Source organism: Bombina bombina, chromosome 4 (assembly GCF_027579735.1).
Source record: "Bombina bombina isolate aBomBom1 chromosome 4, aBomBom1.pri, whole genome shotgun sequence".
Taxonomy (NCBI): domain Eukaryota; kingdom Metazoa; phylum Chordata; class Amphibia; order Anura; family Bombinatoridae; genus Bombina; species Bombina bombina.
Genome location: NC_069502.1, coordinates 190949423 through 190974454, shown reverse-complemented (window position 1 = coordinate 190974454; position 25032 = coordinate 190949423). Strand labels below are relative to the sequence as shown.

At 35.1% G+C, this 25032-nt stretch overlaps 1 protein-coding gene across 1 annotated transcript in view; it reads right to left on the bottom strand.

The window, feature by feature from the left end:
• Nucleotides 1-25032, bottom strand: part of MYT1L (myelin transcription factor 1 like) — a 396825-nt gene that overhangs the window by 305214 nt on the left and 66579 nt on the right. The window contains exon 4 of the mRNA XM_053708950.1: nt 1204-1559. Within this exon, the coding sequence (XP_053564925.1) occupies nt 1204-1559 (356 nt within the window). The remainder of the gene's footprint in view (nt 1-1203; nt 1560-25032) is intronic.

Below are 25032 nucleotides of genomic sequence, written 5' to 3'. Positions count from 1 at the left end.
CGCTCTGTATCCGCCACTCCCCTCTGTGAGTCCCTTCACTGGCTCCCCATTCACAGCAGAATTAAATTCAAAATTTTCACTCTGACCTACAAAGCCTTTACCAATGCAGCCCCCCCATACCTGTCCTCGCTCATCAACAAATATACTCCAGCCTGTCTCCTAAGATCCAGCAATGATCTACTCCTTGCCTCTTCTACCATCACCTCCTCTCATGCTAGACTACAGGACTTCTCTCGTGCGGCACCAACCCTCTGGAACGCACTTCCTCGAGCTGTCCCCAACCCCCAATAAAATACATTCTATCTGGTAAGATTAATTATTGGGAAAACATGCTGTGTCTTTAAGAATAGCACCATTGTTTTACCAAACCAATAATAAAAACAGTGTTTCTGATAAACAATGAAATGTCTGATTGTGATTGCATCATCAAAAAGGGCTCATCTGCAGCAGTTAACATGCAAATGATTAATTAACAATAGATTGTGATAAGCCCCTGTATCTTGTAATATGTAGCTAAGTTTACTTTTTTACAATCGTATAGTCAAAATACATTGGTGTCTTACTTTATTTGTATTACTTCTTGCACCCTTCTTTGTTTGACTATAAACAAGCATACAATACATTTATTTGCATATTTTATATTAAGCTGTTAGCTTTTTTATGAAATGCTTCTCATGTCTTAGTTCAGTCAGCAATTGATTGTATTTCACAAATGAAATGTTCCTTTTAGTGGAATATGAGACCTTTTAATGAACCAGGAAGTCAAGGTTTTGTTTTCCATAAGCTTTTAAGATCTTGCAGGTCCCTTCTTCACATGCAGGCTGAGATAGGAAGTCTAAAAGGGGCTGCTCCTAGGTTGTAGCTCACCATAGAACAAGATACTGAGCTGTTGTTCATTCCTGGTAATCTCTTCTCCTTCTGTATGTACTGTAGATGAAGATGAGACCTAGGAGGCTTTGAAACCTTATGGAATAAAGAACCTTGGTTTTGATGGTCCATTAAAACAGAGATGGGGAACCTTTGCCCTCCAGATGTTTCAGAACTACATTTCTCATGATGCTCAACTGGACTTCAGAGTGCCTAAGCATCATAGGTAATGTAGTTCGGAAGCATCAGGAGTGCCAAGGTTCCCTATCCCTCCATTAAAAGGTATAACGATCAACAAAAAGGAGCATTCTCTGTGAGAACAATATGACAATGAACCATTTTCTGTTGAGAAAAATAACTTATTACCGTGCTCGTCGTCATCGTCGTCATCTTCTTCATCCTCTTCCTCATCTTCTGCTTCATCTCCTTCCTCTTCATCATCTTCATCATCTTCTTCAATTTCCTCTTCATCATCTCTATCTATCTCTTCATCTTCCTCATCCTCCTGGTCATCGTTATCATCTGAGTATTCCTCTTCCTTTTCATCCATGTCTTCAGTTCCATCTGTCTCATAGCACTCATCTACTGAAGAGTTATCAGCTTTTGTACAAAAGGGCTTTCTTTTCGGAGCTGGTTCCTGAGGTTTAGTATCTTGTGTTTTCCTTTTCTTAGCCAAAGGACATCCATAAACACTAAAAAAACAAACAAAAAAACACATTAAGTATTTAGTTTTCAAACAATTAATTATATAATTTTAATGCTAATGACATTGATAGAGCATTGTTCTACTCATTATATGAAAAATTCCACTAGCATAAAATAAAATGCTATTATCCACAATTTAATATTTCTTATATACACACTATACAATTTACTTATTATGACCATCTGAGACTCTATAACGCATATTGGTTTTTTTTATTGTAATTTTTTTTTTTTAAAGGACCATTAAAAATTCATTATAAAATCTTTAAAAAATCCTTAAAAAAGCTAAACCTAGGTAGGCTCATATGCTAATGTCTAAGCTCTTGAAGGCCTCCTCTTATCTCAGTGCATTTTGACAGTTTTGTCGCAGCTAGACAGCACTAGTTCATGTGTGCCATATAGGTAACATTGTTATTTATGAGTCAGCACTGATTGGCTAAAATGCATGTCTGTCAAAAAAAATAAGGGGGCAGTCTACAGAGACTTAGATACAAGGTAATCACAGAGGTAAAACATATTTTAATATTACTGTGCTGGTTATGGAAAAATTAGGAATGGTTAATAAAGGGATTATCTATCTTTTTAAACAATAAAAACTCGCCAGCATGGAGAGAAATTACATAAAATCCTTGGGATTTTTTAGACCTATTGTAATGTAGGGGTCTCAGTTTCGCGTAAAGAACATTACACAACAACATAAACATTTCTCAAGATCAAATTTGTGTTTCTAAAATGTTTTTAAGGGCCTAGCCGTACCGCTGAGACTTCTTAGAATATCTCACCTAAGTGGCGAGGTTTTAAATTTCAGGCCCAATGTGAGATTCAAATCACTCCCACTTGAAAAACGTGATATATTTGTTTCTTATAGGTTTTTGTTTCATATTTATGTGTTTAACTAGATCGCACAATTTTCTCAATTTGTAATACAAACATTTTTTTCTAATTCAATTGGCGGCTTGTCTCATTTATTGCAATACCTTTGAAAATGATTAAAAAACAACAACACCATAGCTGCTATGCTGTGTTTTTTGGTTGATTAAATATGGTTTGGAATGTGGGACAAAGAGAGACAAAGACCTGGACTAACTAAAGTTTGATAGGGAGGCATCTTATGATATATTTAAATGATAAAGGGATAATTAAGACCTATTAACATTTTTCAGAACCCCCAAAAAAGAAGCAGTATGGATCGGTATTTCTAATTGTTATAACAATTATCTAGCAGTTAGACGGACACAGGAACATTTATTTGAAAAGAGCAAGTTTATCTTTGTATTTTGTGGTGAATGTTTTTTTGGGTGATCACTGTTGGCGATTAGTTTATAGCCACCTGGGCATGTGACCCCTACTTTTATAGGGGTTCTCCTTTACCAAAGAGGGCTCACTTGCCCTGTTGTAGTTTATTTTCAGGTATTAAATGGTGTTGCCATTTGTACAACAGACATCTGCATGTTACAAATGAGGGTCTCTTGTCCCAATTACTGCTGATTTAAGAACTTTTGAAAGCCCCCATCCTCTTTGATCTCAGAATCCAGAACTCATAGTCATCATGCAGGGGTGTAGTGACGTCACAGGCCACCAGGAACTCCCAGCTAATACAGTTCCAGATTCTGAAAGCAAAGAAGAAGGGAACTTTCAAAAGATTTTAATTCAATAAATAAACAGCAGATAAAATAAAACAGGAATTTAAAGAAACAGAAAGGTAAAGCCCCCCATTGCATAACAATCAAAGTGAATACAGAATACATATCTTGGCAATAGTTTTCTTACCCCGGTTTAGTTAAAGATTAACCCCCCTTTTACTTAAAAAAATCCTTACTGGGGTTAACAAGTTTTATTCCTACATATGCATGTTGCATTCAATGCACTTATTACAATTCAGTGAAGATTACTAGTGGCGCGATATTTAGTGCAGAAACCGCAAGAAGTAAGCTTTTAATGCATGAAAGTTAGAGCGTTTATAACAAGTTGAAAGTAAAATGTTTGCATGCAAGCAAGAAGCAACACGTGCTAACTTCAGTACTGCACTAACCCAAAGGTAGTTATGAATATCTTACATTCCAATGTTCTTCACATAGAAGAAATTCTCTATTCATTTTTAAGTATATATTTCCATATATATCTGATTCATTTTTAAAAACAAAATATATCTATACCTATATATATATATGCTAATGTTAGCGTGCCTCTTAAAATCTAGCCCATAATGTTTACTGTTCCTTTAAAGTGGGAAAAATCATTATTGATGTCTGCTTTGTGTAAGACGTGTTTAAATAAATTAGCTACATGGGATCTGTTGTGTGTGATCTATGTATTATAATGCATATTAATAAATAGGACCTGTGACTTTGAGATAGAAGTAATATTCAAGTGTTGTAAGATTTTCTTCATTATGACCATAAAGTAAAGACACTAAATGAATATCAGTATTCCAAATGCTGGAGAGAAAGTTTAGATGATTAATGGACCAACTGCAGCTTATGTTTAAATGCAGGGTCATATGTGCCAATCACTGTCAGGCCTGTCATATTTCCTTTTCTTTTTCTCATAAAATGTCATAAAATGTATTAGGAATAGTTTAGTCAAAATTCAACTTTCATGATTCACATAGAACAGGCATTTTTAAGCAAATGTCTAATTTACTCCTATTATCAATTATTCTTTGTTCTCTTAGTATCTTTATTTGAAAGTAAAGCTTAGGATCCAGTCTATTTTTGGTTCAGCACCTGGGTAGCACTTGCTGATTGGTGGCTATATTTAGAGACCAATCAGAAAGTTCTACCTAGGTGCTGAGTCAAAAATGGTCCGGCTCCTATGCTTACATCCTTTCTTTTTCAAATAAAGATACCAAGAGAATGAAGTAAAATTAATAATAGGAGTAAAATAGAAATTTGCTTAAAATTGCATTCTCTATCTGAATCATGAAAGTTTAATTTTGACTAGACTATTCCTTTAATATTAATGGTTGCAGGCTTTTGTGCAAGCCATTAGATACCTATCCACAAAGTTGCAAACTTCCAATCAACTTCAATTAAACTCATGTGGAAAAAGTCAGATGAGGTTGTAGAAAGTCTAGTACTTCAAGCTGGGCAAAGTTGTGTTATTCGCCAATTGCCAACTTTAAAAAAACAGCAGACTTGCATTAAAAAGTAATGAAACCCCCGAAAATACTTTCAGAGCATACAATTTTAAACAACTTTCCAATTTACATCTGTTATCTGATTTGCTTTTCTCTCTTGATGTCCTTTGTTGAAAACCATACATAGGTAGGCACAGGAGCTAGGAGCTAGCTGCTGATTGGTGGTCCCACATATATACCTTTTATCATTGGCTTACTAATGTGTTAAGCTAGCTCCCAACAATGCATTGTTGCTTCTTCAATAAAGAATACCAAGAGAATGAAGCAAAATTGACAATAGAAGTAAATTGTAAAGTTGTTTAAAATTGCTGAATCATAAAAGAAAGATTTTGTGTTTCATGTCCCTTTAACTATATTCTGATTAACTGTAAGGTATCTGATTATAGATTTTGAAAGTTATTTTGATTGGGAAAATTACGTTTAAGTTTTAATAGAGTATTAAATATCTAATTTAATAATACATTTATTTAATTATAATTTAATTTTATTAAATACTTTTAGGTGCAATTTGGCTGGTTTGATGGCAAAACCAGCTTGAACGGCAGTATACGCTGGTTGTGAACAATGACTTTACAGTTGACTTGTCTTTTGTTAATATGTTACCCACAGATTATACTTCAAGGGGCAAACTTATTAAGCTGCAAATGCAGCTGTTTCCGCGCAAGCCTTCAGGCTTGCCGGAAACTTAAGTTCAGAAGCAGCGGTCTTAAGACCGCTGCTCCTTAACTCTGCCACCTCTGAGGTGGCGGACAACAATCAACCCGATTGGATACGATCTAGACGATTAACACCCCCTGCTTGCGGCCGATTGTGCAGGGGTGGTATTGCACAAGCATTTCATGAGAAATGCTTGTGCAATTATAAATGCCGACATCATACGCTGTCGGCATTTATTGATGTGCGGCGAACATGATCCGCTACAGCGGATCATGTCGGCCCGCACAATTATAAATCGGCCCCATAGTGTGCTGTTTCAGCTGGCTTAAAGAGAAAGTGTATCCAGGCAAGCAGCTGATAAGTTATTTGTATTCCAAGCAGCTGCAGGAGCACCCTATCAATGTCCTTGGAACTTGGATCTATCTTGACCCCCACTTGATTTCTGTTGCTTCCACTTGTTTACATAAATTTTCTATAGCTGCTACCATAGTATTGAAAATTTTAGTATATGTAATTGACAATTTCATCAGGCAACTGCAGCAATTTCAGAAGACAAAATAAAGATAACTGAGTTATCTGCAAACAACTTAATACACTCCAGCATATAAAATGGATCATTGGGACACAAGTGGCGCACTAACAGTTCTGTGCGAGCGATAAGGAGTTTATCACGTTTTTTTGTGCATGTCAGAAGCAGCGCGTATTACAAGTTGAAAGCAAACGAGTTAACTCGAGCACAATTGAATTTAACGCGCAAAGGGATATTGTGACTTCAGAGCTCTAGTTAACCGATACGCTTGAATAAAATGTGGCACAAAACACAAAATACATGTAAAAGTATAGTTACAGTCATAATAAAACTGTCTAATAAGTATTATTAAAAAAAATTGCATTTAAAGTTATAAGGGCTCAAAGATGAGGTCTCAGGTATTAGAAAAAAATTAGGGCTTTAACAAAAAGATACATACATATACATGTCTAAATATGTACAGTATATGTATGTAAATATATATATGTGTGTACAGATGCATTTATGTATTTATATATGTGTATATATGTATTTACAGACATATATAAACATATAAACACATAAATACATATGTGTGTGTGTATATGTATATATATATATATATATATATATAAACATATAAGTGCATTGGAGCCTTTTGCAGTCAAGTAGCTGAAAACATGTAAACTCATATTTATGCAATATTCATATTGAATTAGGTGTTATAGTATGTATGTAATGTAAATATTTCACATTCCAAAGATCACATAGGGGAATGTATTCTATGTATTTTTAAATATATATTCCTATATATATATATATATATATATATATATATATATATATATATATATATGTATATGTATATATGTATGTATATATATATATATATATATATATACATATATATTTATATATACAGTATGTGTATCTTTATTTATCTATACCTATATATAATCATAAAGATATATATTTTACCAAAAATATCAGATATATATAAAAATGTTTATTTATGACTAAATGGAACATATTCTTCTATGTGAAGAACATTGGAATTTGAAATAGTCATATTTTTATTTTGGGTTATCGCACTTATTTAAATGCAATCTGGTTTGTGCGCGAGTAAAGGTATTAGTTTTTTACACTATTTGCACTGCATTTAAGTCTATAGGGGAATATGTAAATGTGGTCATGATATGCAAATTTTGGTTCTTTGTGCCTGACGGGTTAGCACGTGAGCAAAAAAGTTTATACTTTCAACTTGTAATACATACGCTACCTGACGCATGCAAAAAGCCTCCATCTAGCGAAGTTAACACGTAGAGAAGGAGCGCAAACTACCGATTCACTCATAATCTAGCCCTAAATGGGAGAAAAGATTACAGTGCAATGTAAAGTTATTATACACATATGACAATCTGTCAACTTTGTGGACTAATATTCATTTTATTTTTACATGGAGCAAATATAGGGCTGTCCCAAGTATGGCTGAATATTCAATTACTTTTCTCCTTCACTACTTGTACAATAAGAGCGTCTTAAAGGGATTACTTGAAAATGTTTATTGTTTAAAAAGATAGATACTCCCTCTATTACCCAGTCCCCTGTTTTGCACAGGCAACATTGTTATATGAATATACTTTTTACCTCTGTGATTACCTTGTATCTAAGCATCTTCAGACTGCCCCCCTATCTCTGTCCTTTTGACAGACTTGCATGTTGGTCAATCAGTGCTGACTTATAAATGATTCCCCGGGAGTGAGCGCAATGTTATCTATTTGGCACATATAAACTAACACTGTGTAGCTGTGAAAAACTATCAAAATCCACTGAGATAAGAGGCTGTTTAGCTTTCAACAAAGAATACCAAGCGAACAAAGAAAATTTGATGATAAAAGTAAAATGGAAAGTTGTTTAAAATTGCATGCTCTATTTGAATCATGAAAATCTAATTTTGATTAGACTGTTCCTTTAAAGTTATGTAAAGCCAACAATATACTGTATCATTCATATCCTATAAAATTGCTAAAGATACTGTAACCTACTGCTATACAAAATGCTCCCTTCTCAAATCTTCAAGGTTTCATGCTATAAAAGCATTACAAAACATAAACCAAATGCACCGTAGCATCTGCAGATTTTCATTCATTTTGTGTATAGGTGGTAGGAGGATTTTTATTTGTGATGTGGTGTATTCTTTGGATTCCTCAGTAATGAAGGTGAGCATTTAATTACTCTGACAAAATCTGTAGATGAAATGCGTTAGTGTTTTGGATTGGCACTTTTCAGCAGTATGTGAAATAAATGTGATTCTTACTCAATATAACTTTGGAAATGTTTGGGCTAAATCTGTAGATACTCATGAGATTGCTGAGGCTTCTCATTGTAAATGAGAGATTATGCTTGATCTTCATTAAGAAGACACTGATGAGGTTGTTGAGGGGTCTCATAGTAAATGAGAGATTATGGAGATTATTTATCAAGGGCCGAATGGCCCCTGATACCCCTTTTTCCGTGCAAACCTTCAAGCTCGCTGGAAACAGTAGTTATGGACCGCTGCTCCTTAACTGATCCTCCATCTCTGTGGCTGTGCACATCAATGCGCCCGATTGTATATGGTTGGGTTGATTGACACCCCCTGCTAGCGGCCATCAGAACTGCTTGTGTTAAATGCTGACACCGTTTGCTGTCGGCATTCAGCGATGTCTGTCGGACGTGATCCTCAGAGCGGATCATGTAGGACAGACATCTGTTAAATCGGCCCCTATGTTTCAAATTCATTGAGTATCTTTTAACACCTATATTTTCCACAGTTCATACTGTTGACATCTATAGTTGCATATGTAGCCCAATTCATGATATCTTGCATATTATGCACAAGCCACCAGCAACACAGAAAGACAATAATTACACCTACTACACTAATGGCAATCATGCAAGATTCATGAAAACTCTGTTGTCTGACTAAATCTTGGTTCACGATTGTTCCTCTCTTTTTAAAAGCTGACAAGCTTGTCTTGTTTTTATTTAGTTTTTGTTTCGCATTTACTGTTTTCAAATTTCTCCATGTTAAGGTGGAGTGCTTTTTTAGAGGAAGTTCTTTTTTCTTTGTTTGCTTTAACGTGTTTGTTCTGTAAAGGTGTAGAGTGACTTATACATTTTTAGTGTGATGATTTGCTGTTATACATTTTTAAGTTGCAATGTTTGGATCTTCTCCACAAGATATTCATTTCATAAAGAGGTTTTATTGATTTTAGGCCTTTATATTTGCACAAGAGTGTTACATAATTCTTGAAGAGATACCAAAGTCCTTCTCTGGTAATGCGATAAATGGTTTGCTTATACAAAATCATTTATTTTCTGAAGTACACTTCTGTCTGGTGGACACACACACTCCAGACTGCTGTAGATAGCACTGAAAGAACCTTCCCTGTCATAATCCTACCAAAATATGAAATACTAAAATATCAGTCTTTAGTTGACATGGATCAAACAACAAACCACCCACTACAATGATATCTTAAAGATTCATTTAAGTCAATTTGATTGGCCACTACATTAAATTGTAAACCATTTCCAATTTACTTTTATTATCATTTTTCTTATTTCTCTTGGTATCCTTTGTTAAATAGCAATCCTAGGTGAGTTCATGAGCATTCTCATGTCTTCTTGCTTAATAACAAAGTTATACATCAGGGATGGCCTTATGTGTGCCCTATTGTTAGGGGCCACAGAAAAATACAGAAATAAGTGTGTGCTTTGGGTGGCCAAAACTCAAAAGTGTCCCCTAAAGGTGCGAACAGAAGATAGAGTGTACCCTATAACCTTACATAAATCCCTTAACCACCTAACAAATTTTATGAACTATCATGTTTAATATTCATAAATGTATATGCGACTGTAAGGCTTCTATGTGTTAGAAAGCTTTCTATCACTGTTATACATAGTGGCAAATACTACTGACATATAATGCAAAAGACAAGCACACTCCTAAGCTCCTATCAGCATAACTAGCTTTTACTCTTTAACAAAGAATACCAAGAGAGCAAAGCAAAATTGATAATAGAAGTAAATTCATAAGTTGTTTAAATTTGCCAGTTCTGTTTGAATTATGAATGTTTAATTTTGACTTTACTGTCCCTTTAAGATGACATAAAAAATGTAAACAATTTCCAAACTGAAAATGCACACAGCACACAGCAGACATATCAAAGCTAACCCGGCTACATGTCTTTCCCTAATTGGCCTTTACAGAAAAAGAACTCCAAAACAATGCTCTATATACTAACAACATGACTAGCTGCAGACTCAAGCCCAGATTGGCTCCTTCATATAGGGCAATTGATGGGTGGAGTTTGAATTTTGAGAAAAGATTACTGCAAACAAGATGTTACTTTGCTTTAAAAATGTTTTAGATGTTATTGTATAGCAAGGCAACAGAAATATATTCTAATTAGAAGAGGTTTACTATTAAAATAGTAGCTAGAACTATTACTACAAGCAAGCAGCACATTTTTTTTACATTTATTTATTTATAATTTTTAATTGAGTTATGGTTATCAAGAACAAAAATTGAAGCTTATTTACTTATTAGCTGACACAGGATTCAATCAGCTGATAAGAGCATTGCTGGATAAAACTGTAAAAAACAGTTTTAACCACATCAATGAATCAACTAAGGGTTAGATTACAAATGAGGCACAATCCTTTTTTATTGCACTGATATCACGATTGTGCTAGTGCAATCACCATTTATGCTTTAATCCTTACCGCGATCTCAGAGCTGTGGTAAACTGTTTTCCAAAACAAAAAGTTGCACAAAACACTTAAAAAATACATTACAAAGTACAGTTACACTCATATTAACACTGTCTAATAAAAACTATTTAAAAAAAATATTGCACAAAAAAATATAAGGGCTCAAAGATATGAGATCTCAGGTGTTCAAAAAAAAAGTCAGGCACATGACTTTAACATTGAGACACATACATATACATTGCTAAAAATGTATTTGTATGTACAGGGAGTGCAGAATTATTAGGCAAGTTGTATTTTTGAGGATTCATTTTATTATTGAACAGCAACCATGTTCTCAATGAACCCAAAAAACTCATTAATATCAAAGCTGAATATTTTTGGAAGCAGTTTTTAGTTTGTTTTTAGTTTTAGCTATTTTAGGGGGATATCTGTGTGTGCAGGTGACTATTACTGTGCATAATTATTAGGCAACTTAACAAAAAACAAATATATACCCATTTCAATTATTTATTTTTACCAGTGAAACCAATATAACATCTCAACATTCACAAATATACATTTCTGACATTCAAAAACAAAACAAAAACAAATCAGTGACCAATATAGCCACCTTTCTTTGCAAGGACACTCAAAAGCCTGCCATCCATGGATTCTGTCAGTGTTTTGATCTGTTCACCATCAACATTGCGTGCAGCAGCAACCACAGCCTCCCAGACACTGTTCAGAGAGGTGTACTGTTTTCCCTCCTTGTAAATCTCACATTTGATGATGGACCACAGGTTCTCAATGGGGTTCAGATCAGGTGAACAAGGAGGCCATGTCATTAGATTTTCTTCTTTTATACCCTTTCTTGCCAGCCACGCTGTGGAGTACTTGGACGCGTGTGATGGAGCATTGTCCTGCAGGAAAATCATGTTTTTCTTGAAGGATGCAGACTTCTTCCTGTACCACTGCTTGAAGAAGGTGTCTTCCAGAAACTGGCAGTAGGACTGGGAGTTGAGCTTGACTCCATCCTCAACCCGAAAAGGCCCCACAAGCTCATCTTTGATGATACCAGCCCAAACCAGTACTCCACCTCCACCTTGCTGGCGTCTGAGTCGGACTGGAGCTCTCTGCCCTTTACCAATCCAGCCACGGGCCCATCCATCTGGCCCATCAAGACTCACTCTCATTTTATCAGTCCATAAAACCTTAGAAAAATCAGTCTTGAGATATTTCTTGGCCCAGTCTTGACGTTTCAGCTTGTGTGTCTTGTTCAGTGGTGGTCGTCTTTCAGCCTTTCTTACCTTGGCCATGTCTCTGAGTATTGCACACCTTGTGCTTTTGGGCACTCCAGTGATGTTGCAGCTCTGAAATATGGCCAAACTGGTGGCAAGTGGCATTTTGGCAGCTGCACGCTTGACTTTTCTCAGTTCATGGGCAGTTATTTTGCGCCTTGGTTTTTCCACACGCTTCTTGCGACCCTGTTGACTATTTTGAATGAAACGCTTGATTGTTCGATGATCACGCTTCAGAAGCTTTGCAATTTTAAGAGTGCTGCATCCCTCTGCAAGATATCTCACTATTTTTGACTTTTCTGAGCCTGTCAAGTCCTTCTTTTGACCCATTTTGCCAAAGGAAAGGAAGTTGCCTAATAATTATGCACACCTGATATAGGGTGTTGATGTCATTAGACCACACCCCTTCTCATTACAGAGATGCACATCACCTAATATGCTTAATTGGTAGTAGGCTTTCGAGCCTATACAGCTTGGAGTAAGACAACATGCATAAAGAGGATGATGTGGTCAAAATACTCATTTGCCTAATAATTCTGCACTCCCTGTATATATATATATTATATATATATATGTGTGTGTACATATATATTAAAGTATTTATTTGTGTATATATGTATTCACTGTCATATATACACATATAAAAAACATTAATATATATGTACACACATATAGACATATAAGTGCATTAGAGCCCTTTGCCATTAAGTAGATGAGCACATGATAAAACATATTTATGCAATATTTATATTTAATAAAGATTTTAACTATGTATTTACTGCAAATATTTCACATTTTCTAAAGCTATTATGCTATGTTGTTTGCGCAATGGGTGTTTTCTTCAACATTTTTTTTTCGCAATTGACTTCTATGGGGAATGCAAAAATGCGGTCTCGGGTGTTCATTTTTTTTTCTACTTTTTTCTCTTCATTGATTTCTATAGGGGAATACATGCATGTGCAAATTTTAAGTTAGGATTTTCGTGCTATTCGAGTTAACACTATTGCAAAATATGCTTTTTTGGAACTTGTAATATGAACGCAACCTGACGGAGAAGCGAGACAGTGGGAGAGAAAGGACTTCCGGTGGGGGCGGAGCCGTTAGACACGCTGCACGGCTCACGGCGCTCTAGAGAAGGGAGCTAGGAAATCTCCCCCAGCTAAAAGTTGCTTGCGCTATCCGGAATCCCTGGGGCCGGTTGCAAGTTTTACAGACGCAGTCTACGTCTGAGCAGAGGAAGCCCTTTACTGGCGGTAAAGCCCGGCGGTGGATACCGCAACTACCGCAGAAAAAAACCGGCAGATTGGAGGAGAAGGACAGTAAAGTCGGGTAAGAGAGATATTACCCGTGAAGTGGTTGGCCTTGCTGACTGGAGTAGCCGCTTGTAGGAGGGGGTAGTCTGCCTGCAGAGAGATCTGTGGGGAGCGCGCCCTCCTCGCGGTGAAGAGCGTCACAGGTGTTTGTTTGTTTGGCCTGACTGACCGATAGCGGGAAGGAACCCCGGCTTTACCTCTATAAGGTTTTTGAAGCGGACTGCCAAATGTTTCTTTATACCTAATAAGGCATATCTGGCTTACAGACATAGCGTACATACACTGGGTATCTTGGCTCCTGGGAGCTGAAGATTCACAGGAGGTGGATGATGCTAAGTGGCCCCCTTGAGGGATTAAATGGACATAAGCTAGGGAAAAGTGACATTTCTTCTATCTGGTGAATTCTCTTTTCACCCCCCTTCTCCTGCTCATCTATTTCCCTTTCGATGGTCTAGGGGTAACAAGAGTCTGAAGTGTTCCCTAAAGAAGAATTAGGAGTATTTTTACATCAAGGTGCCAAAGTATAGCAGAACTGATTACAACTGATGGTATTTAGAACTGCCACAATTAGTTCATGAAGATGAACTTTGCCTTAAGATATAAGGCGCAACAGTATATCAGTATATTCTTTTCTGACCTTTTTGAAGATGGTGACTCTCATTATCTAGGCTATCTCTATGCTACCTGGAGGCTTATAGAAAGCTAAGAGACTAGGCCTGGGCAATCTGGCTTCCTCCTCATGTGACACATTATATGATATATTACATGTTTCAAGAATGGTGCACTTATTTTCTGTTTAACAGTCTCCCTCTTTAGGAGAGAAGAGAAAGAGGGATTTAGACTGTTAAGTAATTGCTTAAATTTAGTTAAACAAATTGACCCTTTTTTTTTTATATAGATTGGTATATGCAATTTTTCTACTTTCTTGTTAGCATAAGTTTATTAATTGCATTGAGAAATGATTTATTATAATGCCAAAGATATGCTGGTTAAATTATGAATGTTTAAGGGATATAGCCCTTATTAATTTCTATATGTATGTTAGTTGCTGATCCTCACAGGTGCCCGCTTCCCATAATTATAAATTGGGTGAGATATTAGGCCGTAATTGCACTAATTTTTATAAATACACACTTATAGTTTAATACACAGTCACGCTTATAAAAAAAAAAAAAACAAACAAAAAAAAAACACATAGATACACTTGAACTTGAAGCTTAACTTACAGTTTTTACTCTTTTTAGGGACCCTAGTCCCCCTTGGATTTGCTCACTTTTTTCACATTTTTTTTTGTTTTACTTTTCACACTCACTATCAGTATTCACAGAATATATGGAAAGATACATTACACACATGAAACAGAGTTCCCCCATAATGCCACCCAAAGGCAAGGATAGAAAGGTTAGGAGTGCGGATACCTCATTGGACCCCGTATCAGAGGGGGCTATATCCCATGTGGACATTGGTAGTTTAGTATCTCAATTAACCGATGTTTTCACTCCTCAATTTGATATTATTAAGAAGGAGCTCAGCAGTATTTCTACAGATATTATTTCTCTATCAAACGAGGTCAAGCAATTCGCCTCAAGGATACTAGAGGCGGAAAATAGGATCTCTGACTTAGAGGACCGGGTCAATGTCCAAGATAAAGTAATCCAAGATTATGATGGCAAGATTACTGGCTTACAATTCCGTCTGGAGGATCTCGAGGATCGCTCCAGACGGAATAATATAAGAATCATTGGTCTTCCTGAGTCCCCTGAGTACGAAGATCTTATAAAAGTCACTTCTCTATTATTACCCAAAGCTTTAGGTTTCCCTGAACAACAACTACCCTTAGAGGTAGAAAGAGCTCATAGGGTCGGATACAGTAGAACAAATATGGCCAGGGGTGATAGAAGCAGAATGTGCATTTTTAAATTGCTTAGATTTCAGGATAAAGTAAACCTGTTAAAAGCATATAGAAAGATGGGGGAATTTGTGTTTGAAAAAAACAAGCTATTAATGTTTCAAGATTTTTCAATAGAAACATCTACTAAAAGAAAACAGATGATCCCGCTATGTACCAAGATTATTGTTAAAGGGTTTAAAGCCTGGGTTGTGTACCCCGCAGTGATTATGATAGAAGAAAATGGGGTTAGCCGAATCCTTAATAATCCCCAAGAGGCCCATGAATTTATTAGTACCCTGTAGTATATTAGGGAAATTAATTTAAGTTTAGATAGGGAAAATTATGTTAAGTAAGTTAGATGCACTATGTGTTTGGGTATGTGCTGATTTTTTGTGTGTTTTTTTTGTGTTTACTATGATGATTATAGATATGTCTTGGTTGGTTGCAGTGCACACTGATAGTGTTAAATGGAAAACAGAATTTATATTGTTGTTGAGCACTTACTATCTTAAAATTGAATATTCCGCAGGTATAGGATGGGCAGTTTTTTTTTATTATGTAGGGTTCCCCCTTTTTTTTTTTTTTTTTCTCTCTCTCTCTCCGGTCCTCTTCGCCCCTCTCTTTCCCCTCCCACCTCTGGGGTTAAGTTAATTTAGACCATAGTTTAAAAATTAGCTTATCAGTGTACCTATATTTTAAATATATTTAATGGCAGTTAGGATTAATATGCTTTCTTGGAATGTAGGGGGCATTACGTCGCCTAGAAAACGCAAATTGATTATTAAACATCTGGTGAAATTTAACCCCGATATTGTGATGTTGCAGGAAACACATTTGAATTTGGCAGAAGCTATGAAATTAAAGTGTAAATGGGTAGGGGAATGTGTTGCAGCTCCAGGAGTTAAAAGAAAATCAGGGGTAGCTATCTTGTTTCATAAAAATCTAGATTACAATATTGTGAAGAAGGAGATTGACCCAGAAGGAAGATACCTGATATTACATATTCAGATTAATAGGTGCAATTTTGTCATCTGCAATATATATGGCCCCAATTCTTTTTCTCCCACTTTCTGGGAAAATATTAGAAGTAAATTATTTTTATTATCAGCAGCTAATTTAGTTTTAGGGGGGGATTTTAATATGACGCTATGTCCCATTTTAGACAGATTGTCCTCAAAAAATCTACGTGAAAATAACAAAGTAGCAAAATACTTTAAGTCTTTTTGTCATGAATTAAAATTAATTGATATATGGAGATTTAAAAATCCAGAATTGCGTAGTTTTTCATGTGAGTCTAAATCCCACATGACATTCTCGAGAATAGATATGTTCTTAATCTCTAAACCACTTGCCTTATGTAGATCAGAAGCAAAGATCCATGATATTGTTATTTCTGATCATGCGGTAATCTCTTTCACATTGGTGGCCATCTCCCCCCCTAAGGCCCAGAATACGTCTTTTTTTTCCCTCGATTTTTGACGGATAGTCCTAAGTTCAGCAATTGGTTAAAACAGAAGTGGAAGGACTATGTTACCTTCAATATAGGGAAATTTAGTAAACCAGAGGTATTCTGGGAAGCAGCGAAAGCTGTATTAAGGGGGGAAATTAAACTTTATTTATCTACTTGGAAGAAGAAAAAGCTGGAGCAAGAATTACAGTTAACAGCACAAGTTAGAAATGCTCTTAGAAAATTCTATGTCGATCAGACAAGAGATAACTGGGATAGATATTGTAAATTGAAAAGGGAAAGAGATATCTTTCTCAAACAAAGGTCACAGGAAGATGAATTGAAAATAAACTATCAATTTAGAGGTCATTATGGGACCTCAGCCAAATTTCTGGCTAAAGTAGCTAAGGTGAGAAAAAGTAAGAATCTTATCTCGACTATTAAAATGGAGAACATAAAGTATACTAATACAGAAGATATTAGTCAGACATTTTTTAACGTATTTCAACGGCTTTACGCGGAAACACAGGTTAATGCGGACAACGCATTAAACTTCTGGGCGAGTGTCAATCTCCCTAGTATTTCGGAGGAGAATTTATCAGAGCTCAACAGACCTATCTCAGAGGAGGAAGTTCTTGAGGCTATACAATCAGCTAATCTTAATAAATCACCAGGACCGGATGCTATACCGATTGAATTTTACAAAATTCTGAAGGAAGAAGTAAAATTATCATTAGTGAATCTGTTTAATTATTATTTTTCTGCTGGTAATCCAATGTCTAATTATTTCTCGGCTGCGCGTATATCCTTGATTTTAAAGAAAGGTAAGGACCCGGAAGATCCAGGGTCGTATAGGCCTATATCAGTACTCAATGCTGATTATAAATTGCTGACTGCTATTATCTCGATTAGGCTGGCCAAGTTATTAGATGGGATTATCCATCCAGATCAAACTGGATTTATGAGGGATAGGAATTCTCTTAAGAATATACGTCAAGTGACTACATTTCTGGATTATGCATGGAATCTAGATCCCAAGAACGAACAATTTAAAAAGATTTCTGAAGCAGCTATTTTAACAGTAGATGCTGAGAAGGCCTTTGATGCAGTGAATTGGAACTACCTATTTACAGCATTGGAACGGTTTGGATTCAAGAATCAGTTCCTGGAATTTGTCAGGAATTTATATAAAAACCCGATTTCATTTCTCTGCATCAATGGCCATTCTTCCCCATATATTTCGCTTAAAAGAGGGACAAGACAAGGGTGTCCCCTCTCCCCACTGCTTTTTAATTTAGCATTGGAGCCTTTTGCTATTTTATTGCGGGATAGGCTATTAGGGATTCAACTCGGTTCCTTTAGGTTAAATACTCTCTTATATGCGGACGATTTGTTAATATTCCTGGATAAGGCACAATATGCCATCCCCATATTGTTACAACTATTTAAAAATGTTTCCTCCTTCTCAGGATATAAAATAAATTTCGATAAGAGTGAACTCCTCTGGGTAGTCAAGAAAGGATCCAACTGGGAAGATCACCCTTTCAAAGTGGTTGAGTTCTTTCGATATCTAGGTATTACCTTTCATAGAAACCCAACAATCTGGTATAAATTAAATTTTCCTCCGATATTACAAAAAATTAAAAATGATCTTGAAAACTGGGCCTCGCTCCCTATCTCATTGACTGCTAGAATCAATCTAATTAAAACTATTATCTTCCCTAGAGTTCTATATCTTCTCCAGAATCTCCCGCTATTTATGACCAATAAAGATATTTGTAATGTACAGTCTTGGTTATCTAAATTTATATGGGGTAATAAGAAGCCAAGGATTAGTCTTAGTAAACTGATGCAGAAACGTTCTAGGGCAGGGCTGGCCTTACCAGACTTTAGGCTTTATAACTTGTCTAGCTTAGTCAAACTGGCCCTCGATTGGATCACAGGGGTAGATAAGTTCGTGACAATAGAGCTAGAATCATTCCTGATCTCCCCTTTCTCATTGAAAGCTGTTCTCCATTGCCCGGTACTAAAGTTACCCTCAAATCTTAGTAAACTAATTTCCCTTAAAAATGTTATTATAGCTTGGCAAAAAATTTGTCAAATATTAAAAATCTCCCCATTTTTTTCGGAATTTCTCTCTATAGTAGGTAATCCGGAATTTACTCCGGGTATAAATCAGGGAGTGTTTAGATTATGGGCTGAAGCTGGACTGACTTATGTTTATCAGTTATTTGATGATAATCAGTTATTACCCTCAGAATTATTATTTCAAAGGTTTAATTTACATTATTCGAATCTATTTGCTTATTTTCAATTACGGCATTATATATTTACGCAAAAATGGAATACTGAATTTTTAGGGGATTGGTTGGACATTAAAAATATTATCCGGCAATTTTCTCTGGGTCAGTCTTCGATATCATTGATCTACGATATTCTTCTGACTAGACAGGGTGAATTATGCGTAGATAAACTATATAACTTTTGGAAGAAATATTTGCCAGAATTAGAGGAGGACAGGATTGAGCGAAGCTTTACAGAGTTAGAAAAATTACAAGTTTCCATATCATGGAAAGAAGCGCACCTAAAATTAGTCAACAATTATTATCTTTCCCCAGATAAAATGGCCAGATTCTATCCTTCTCAGAATTATGCCTGCCCAAGGTGTTCTATGGATAGGGCGGATATTCTCCATATGTTTTGGTCTTGTCCAAAGATCCAACAATATTGGCAAAAGATAAGATTCTGGTATAGTAAAATCTATAGAGATATGGCACCATTCACTGCTGATGAGGTAGTTTTTCTAACTAATGCTGAGTTACGCCCTAAAAGGGTGATAAAGATATTTAATACAATTATTATAATTGCGAGACAGTTAATCACCAAAGGCTGGAAAGATCATACAGCCCCTAGAGTCACAGGGTTCCTTAAAGAAATTCAGTTTCAAATTTTATTTGAATCCTTTCATACTAAATTTATAGCTGAACGTAGGGTCAGGGCCTTCCTTCTGGATTGGTCTCCACTAATTATTTCTTACCCATTACAGATTCAAAGACGTATTTTACAACCCTTCTTAAACACTATAGCCTTCTTAGAATTGGTTATATTAGAATTATTCCCGTCAACATGGATATCGGGTCCCCGGGAGATAACATTATGAAATAGTAATTATGCAATAATAAGTAGAGAAAGAGAAGAGGTAGGGCAAGCAAGAGAAGTAGGTGGTGGGCGGAGGGGGTGGGGAGAGAGAGAAAGTGTATAGTATAGATCATTTTTATTTTTTTTTATTATTTTTTTTTTTTCTCTCTCTTTCTTCTTTTCTTTTTTTTCTCCCGGTTCTCATTACTGGTTTAAATATTTATAAAATTTCCAGCGATATAATTGATCAGATTCTAAAAGTCAGGTATTAGTATTTACTTGTCTTGTTACGTCTGCTCGGCATCACTCACTATTGTTATTCTTTATATTTCTGTCTTTGTATATGTATGAAGGCCTTGCATGGCACAATGAAATACAACTTGACATGTATTTATTTTCTTTTCTGTTGGTGCTGGAACTAATAAAGATATTCAAAAAAAAAAAATGAACGCAACCTGACTAGCGCAAAAAGCTTAACTCTAGCAAAAAAATAAATAAATAAATACCGCTCTACTTCTAATCTAGCCCTAAATGTTTTTCTTTTATCTGTTAGTTTATTCATTTTTTGTTAAAGGTTCCGTATGCTTTGCATTTTCAAATAAATAGAGGACAAAGATATGTATTTTTATAAAGCTTTTTCGGTTTGAGGAAGGGGTGTTGTACCCCGAAACGTCACTTTTATAAAGCTTTTTCTCATATAAGTCCAGTGAGTGCAGATATTTTTGTTGTGTGTATAAAAAGATAAAAAAAGAAAGACAGTCTCCTGTTTTATCAAACTTGATACTTTAGTTTATTAACGTTAGATCGATAGATGATAGATAGATAGATAGATAGATAGATAGATAGATAGATAGATAGATAGATAGAAATCCCCATATCCAAAAATCCAAAAGCCCAAATTATTCTGAAATCCAAGCTTTTTGATTAACATTTAAAAAAAAAAAAGTATATATATTTATATAATAAAAATGAGCAATATATAAAATAATGCAAAAAATAACAATAACGCTATTTATATAGCTCATTTTATTTTTGCATAACTAGGATAATATCTGTAGCATGTTTGTTTTTGCTATATTTCTACACAATTATAGCTTGAAGGCACATGCTGACTGGTTTAAATAATCTGATGAAGACTATAGTATATTTACACTGACAGACTTCATACCTGATTGATTTTATCATAGGCTGAAAAAATATTGCCAAGACCACTACAGTTCTGCAGTCAGCCTAGATTCCCATGTAAGAATAAAATACATTGCTGCTTGGCTTGTTTTCCTTGTGGAGATTATTTTTATTTTTTCAATATCCTCAACACGATACATCAATAGTGAATGTCCTCAGAAGGGATTTCATGCGCTTTATATGAAACAGGGATTGAGGAATATATAATGCAGCCTTGGTATGGTTCAGATGAGGACAGTCTGAAGCGGTAACCCCTCCATGTGTTCTGTCCTTTGCAAATGTGTTAGCTAAATATAGCTTTACTGTATAGTGATTAACCGTCACCAAAATCATATTGCGTAAAAGACAGATTCTGCTTGGTGCTATAACTAATGAGGTTAGTCAGTTATCTGCTTAGAGAACGACATCTAAATAAAACAACAATAAGTTCCTTTGTAGTAGGATTGATGCTTTTTTCTGGTGTGATCTTCAGAATGAAAGATAATCAGATTACAAATAAATTCATTTTATGATGAAACAAAGTGACTGTTTATACTTTATAGCCCATATAATTACTTAGACACTACAGCCCTGGCTATTAGAATCGCTGCTTTAATGAAGTATGAAACTACTTACTGTCTGAATTGGATTGACTGATAACCTCCTTATTGATTAGTATTTTAGCTGTACTAATTGCATGTCAATTTCTAATTCATATATTGATAAATATTATGTTTGCGTATAGCCTAGATTCTCATTTTCTGAATCTTGAACTGACAAAGCCAGACTTCACAGCTCTGCATCATTAGACCAGATACAGAATTAATTCCTAGGGGAGAGGTGTGTGATAGAGCAATTAGATATATGTGGGGGGTCGGAAAGGACAATGGAAGGAGTGTGTGAAGGCACAATGGGAAGAAATACTAAGCAGAATAGAGAAAGAAACAGTGCATTGCAGAGAAAGGGGATGAATAATAGGGGGAGATCAGAATGAAATTGAAATAAAATATCTTGAAATAAATAATTAATGAATCTGGAGAGAAGTTGGGATAGTGACATTTTATAAAAGGGAGAGGGAAAAGGACTAAGGAGTTGGGAAGCTTAGAAAAGAGAAAGAATGGAATAATAAAATAAAAAAGCGCACAGGGAGGTTGAGAGTTGTAAGAAAGGAAATGTGTGGGTGAGACGGAAGGAAGTAATGAGAAATGCAGATTAAATAGATAAAGCAAGAAAAGTGTGGAGGAAAAAAGTTGGGAAATAGAAAACGTTTGTATCCTGTTTGCAGGGGAAGTAAGGCTGGTAAGAAAACAGTTATTACCTTATGAATTCACTGGTCATGATGACCACTCCCCTTACCAGTTAAATAAGTTTATCTTGTTTCTTAACTCTCTTAGGAAAACCCTGCATTTAACTAATTGATCTCTTGGCCTCTCTTTGTATTGATCCTCTTCTTTAGCTGTAAATGAATGAGTTATCTAGCCTTTACTCTGTCATTTTCCTTCTGAATGATATGAAAAGGCATGGGAGAGAGGGAAAGGATATATAGGTGTATATAGGTCTCAAATAATCTTAAATCAGTTGACTTTTAAAGGAACACTGAACCCAGATCTTTTCTTTCATGATTCAGATAGAGCATGCAATTTAAAGCAATTTTCTAATTTACTCCTATTATCAATTTTTCTTCATTCTCTTGCTATCTTTATTTGAAAAGCAAGAATGTAAGTTTAGAAGCTGGCCCATTTTTGGTTCGCTACCTGGGTTGTCCTTGCTGATTGGACAGCACCAATAAACAAGTGCTGTCCAGGGTCTGAACCAAAAACTGTGTGGCTCCTTAGCTTAGATGCCTTCTTTTTTAAATAAAGATAGCAAGAGGAAGAAAAAATAAACAAGTGCTGTCTGGGGCCTAAACCAAAAATTGTCTGGCTCCTTAGCTTTGATGCCTTCTTTTTTAAATAAAGATAGCAAGAGGAAGAAAAAATTATAGGAGTAAATTAGAAAATTGCTTAAAATTGCATGCTCTATCTGAATCATGAAAGAAAACAATTGGGTTTAGTGTCCCTTTAATCTCTCATTGTAATCATTGTTCTACATTTAGGATTCAGGTATTTCTCTCTAGACTCTTATTGACAACTGTTGGTGCGTTGGGTTTGGTCTAAAAAAAGATGACTAAACACCTTTTGCCTCTTAGACACAATTGTATACACTGCAAATGAGAGGACAAATTTAAATAGGCAGATATTTTTGTTGGAAATCTGAATACTATTGTGAAAACCTATGTGATGAACAATATGTACTCGGAGATTACTAAATTAATATTTGTTAATACATACAGTGGGCACTTACAATTATGCAATACAGCTCAAAAATTACATCAAATCTGATAAACTAAATCTGATAAACTAAACTGTCATCAATAAATTGGCGCAGTCAAAGTTCCTAGTATGCAAGATCTAGAGCAGATGGGGTCCCAGGAATACCTTGAGATGTTGAATCATGCTTTTGATGATGACAAGAAAGGCAAAGAACAACAAAAGTGCCAGTCTATTTCTGGTTTCAGAATTACACATTCAGTCCAGCTGACCCACATATTTGTGGAGCTTATGCTCCACTTATCAGGATAAATAAATCACTGCCCAATATATGACTAGAATTATCAATTGCTCATAATCATATGATTATAAAATACAAACTCAATGTAAGGCACTCTTAAATGTCAAAAAAGCCTGTACTTATATACTTAGCACACAAAGCACAATTTGACTAAACACACACCTGTGATTAAAACACTGATTAGTAAAATAAATGTGAATATGCTATGCAGTTTCATCTTGCTTTTTAATAAAATAGTCACATGGAGTGATGGCCGGGTAACAACTCAACAAATGTTTTGTATTGAATTTTATATTACATTATTGAAAACATCACCATAACATTCTATTATAGAATCTTTAGTTGAATTTGTGCCAACAACAATATTGCTCGAGTGACATAATTAGTATGGCCAGAGTATGGTCATCCTTTCATGCACATTAAACAAAAAATAGTGCACAAAAGTGCTTTCTCTGTTTAATGAAATAAATTGATGATTATTCTTGAAATAACAATGGAGCTGACAACAATTTTAAAATACTATTTTAAGTTTAAAAAAAAAATGTTTTGTCTTCAATTCATACATAGAACCCACTGTGCTATTTATTTATCAGTGGTCTTTCTATACACAGTTCTATAACACATCCCTCTAAATAGAGAATGTAATTACTAAAATATTCATTTAATTTAATGAATTTCTACTCTATACCTAGTTTAAATTCAGTAGCTATTATTTTAAAGCTGATACTATTTTCCTTCCTGCATTGTCTGTAAGCCAGGAGATTTCTCCACTATCAACCTATCCTTCATTTTTAAAAGGTGTTAGACTGGGGGTTTAATGGATGCTCTTGGGAGTTATTTAGGACCATTCCGTTTTCCACGAACCATAAGATTATCCCTTGAGTAATCTTGGTTCTATTCCCAGTAGTCTTGGGTTGGGAAGTATCACACCTAATGGTCCATAATTTTAGCTTGGTAGTATACTCTGAAGTGTGGCCAGTATTATATCACATGATTTAATCTTCCTTTAATATATATTATTGCTGGGAGTTTCCAAAAACTAATTGCAAATACACACACACACACACACACATATATATATATATATATATATATATATATATATATATATATATATATATATATGAATAGGGCTGAATTACCATATTTTTACTGATTTTCTCTTTAGCACAAGGATCTTTGTCTGAACATGAGTACCGTTATCTTGAATGCATGTCTTAAAAAGACGTGCAAGTTGTATTTGAAATACACAGCAAATGGAAGAAATTTTGCGATAAACATTCACAACAGTCATGTGCATGCTTAATGCTTTTTAAAGAATGCTTCTGCTACCATAGTGACATGTCACATGACATTACCATTACTGAATGAGAGACAAATATACTTAGATAGTCAATGTTATCCTTGCAATAATGATACATTTTAGTAGAAAACTTTTTGAAACTACAAGTATATTACAAATATGTTCTAACTGTATTTGAAATGTTCTGCTGTGCTATGTAAAATTTGACTCATGTTATTTAAAGAGTTTTTTATACAATAGTAATTTATGTTTTTG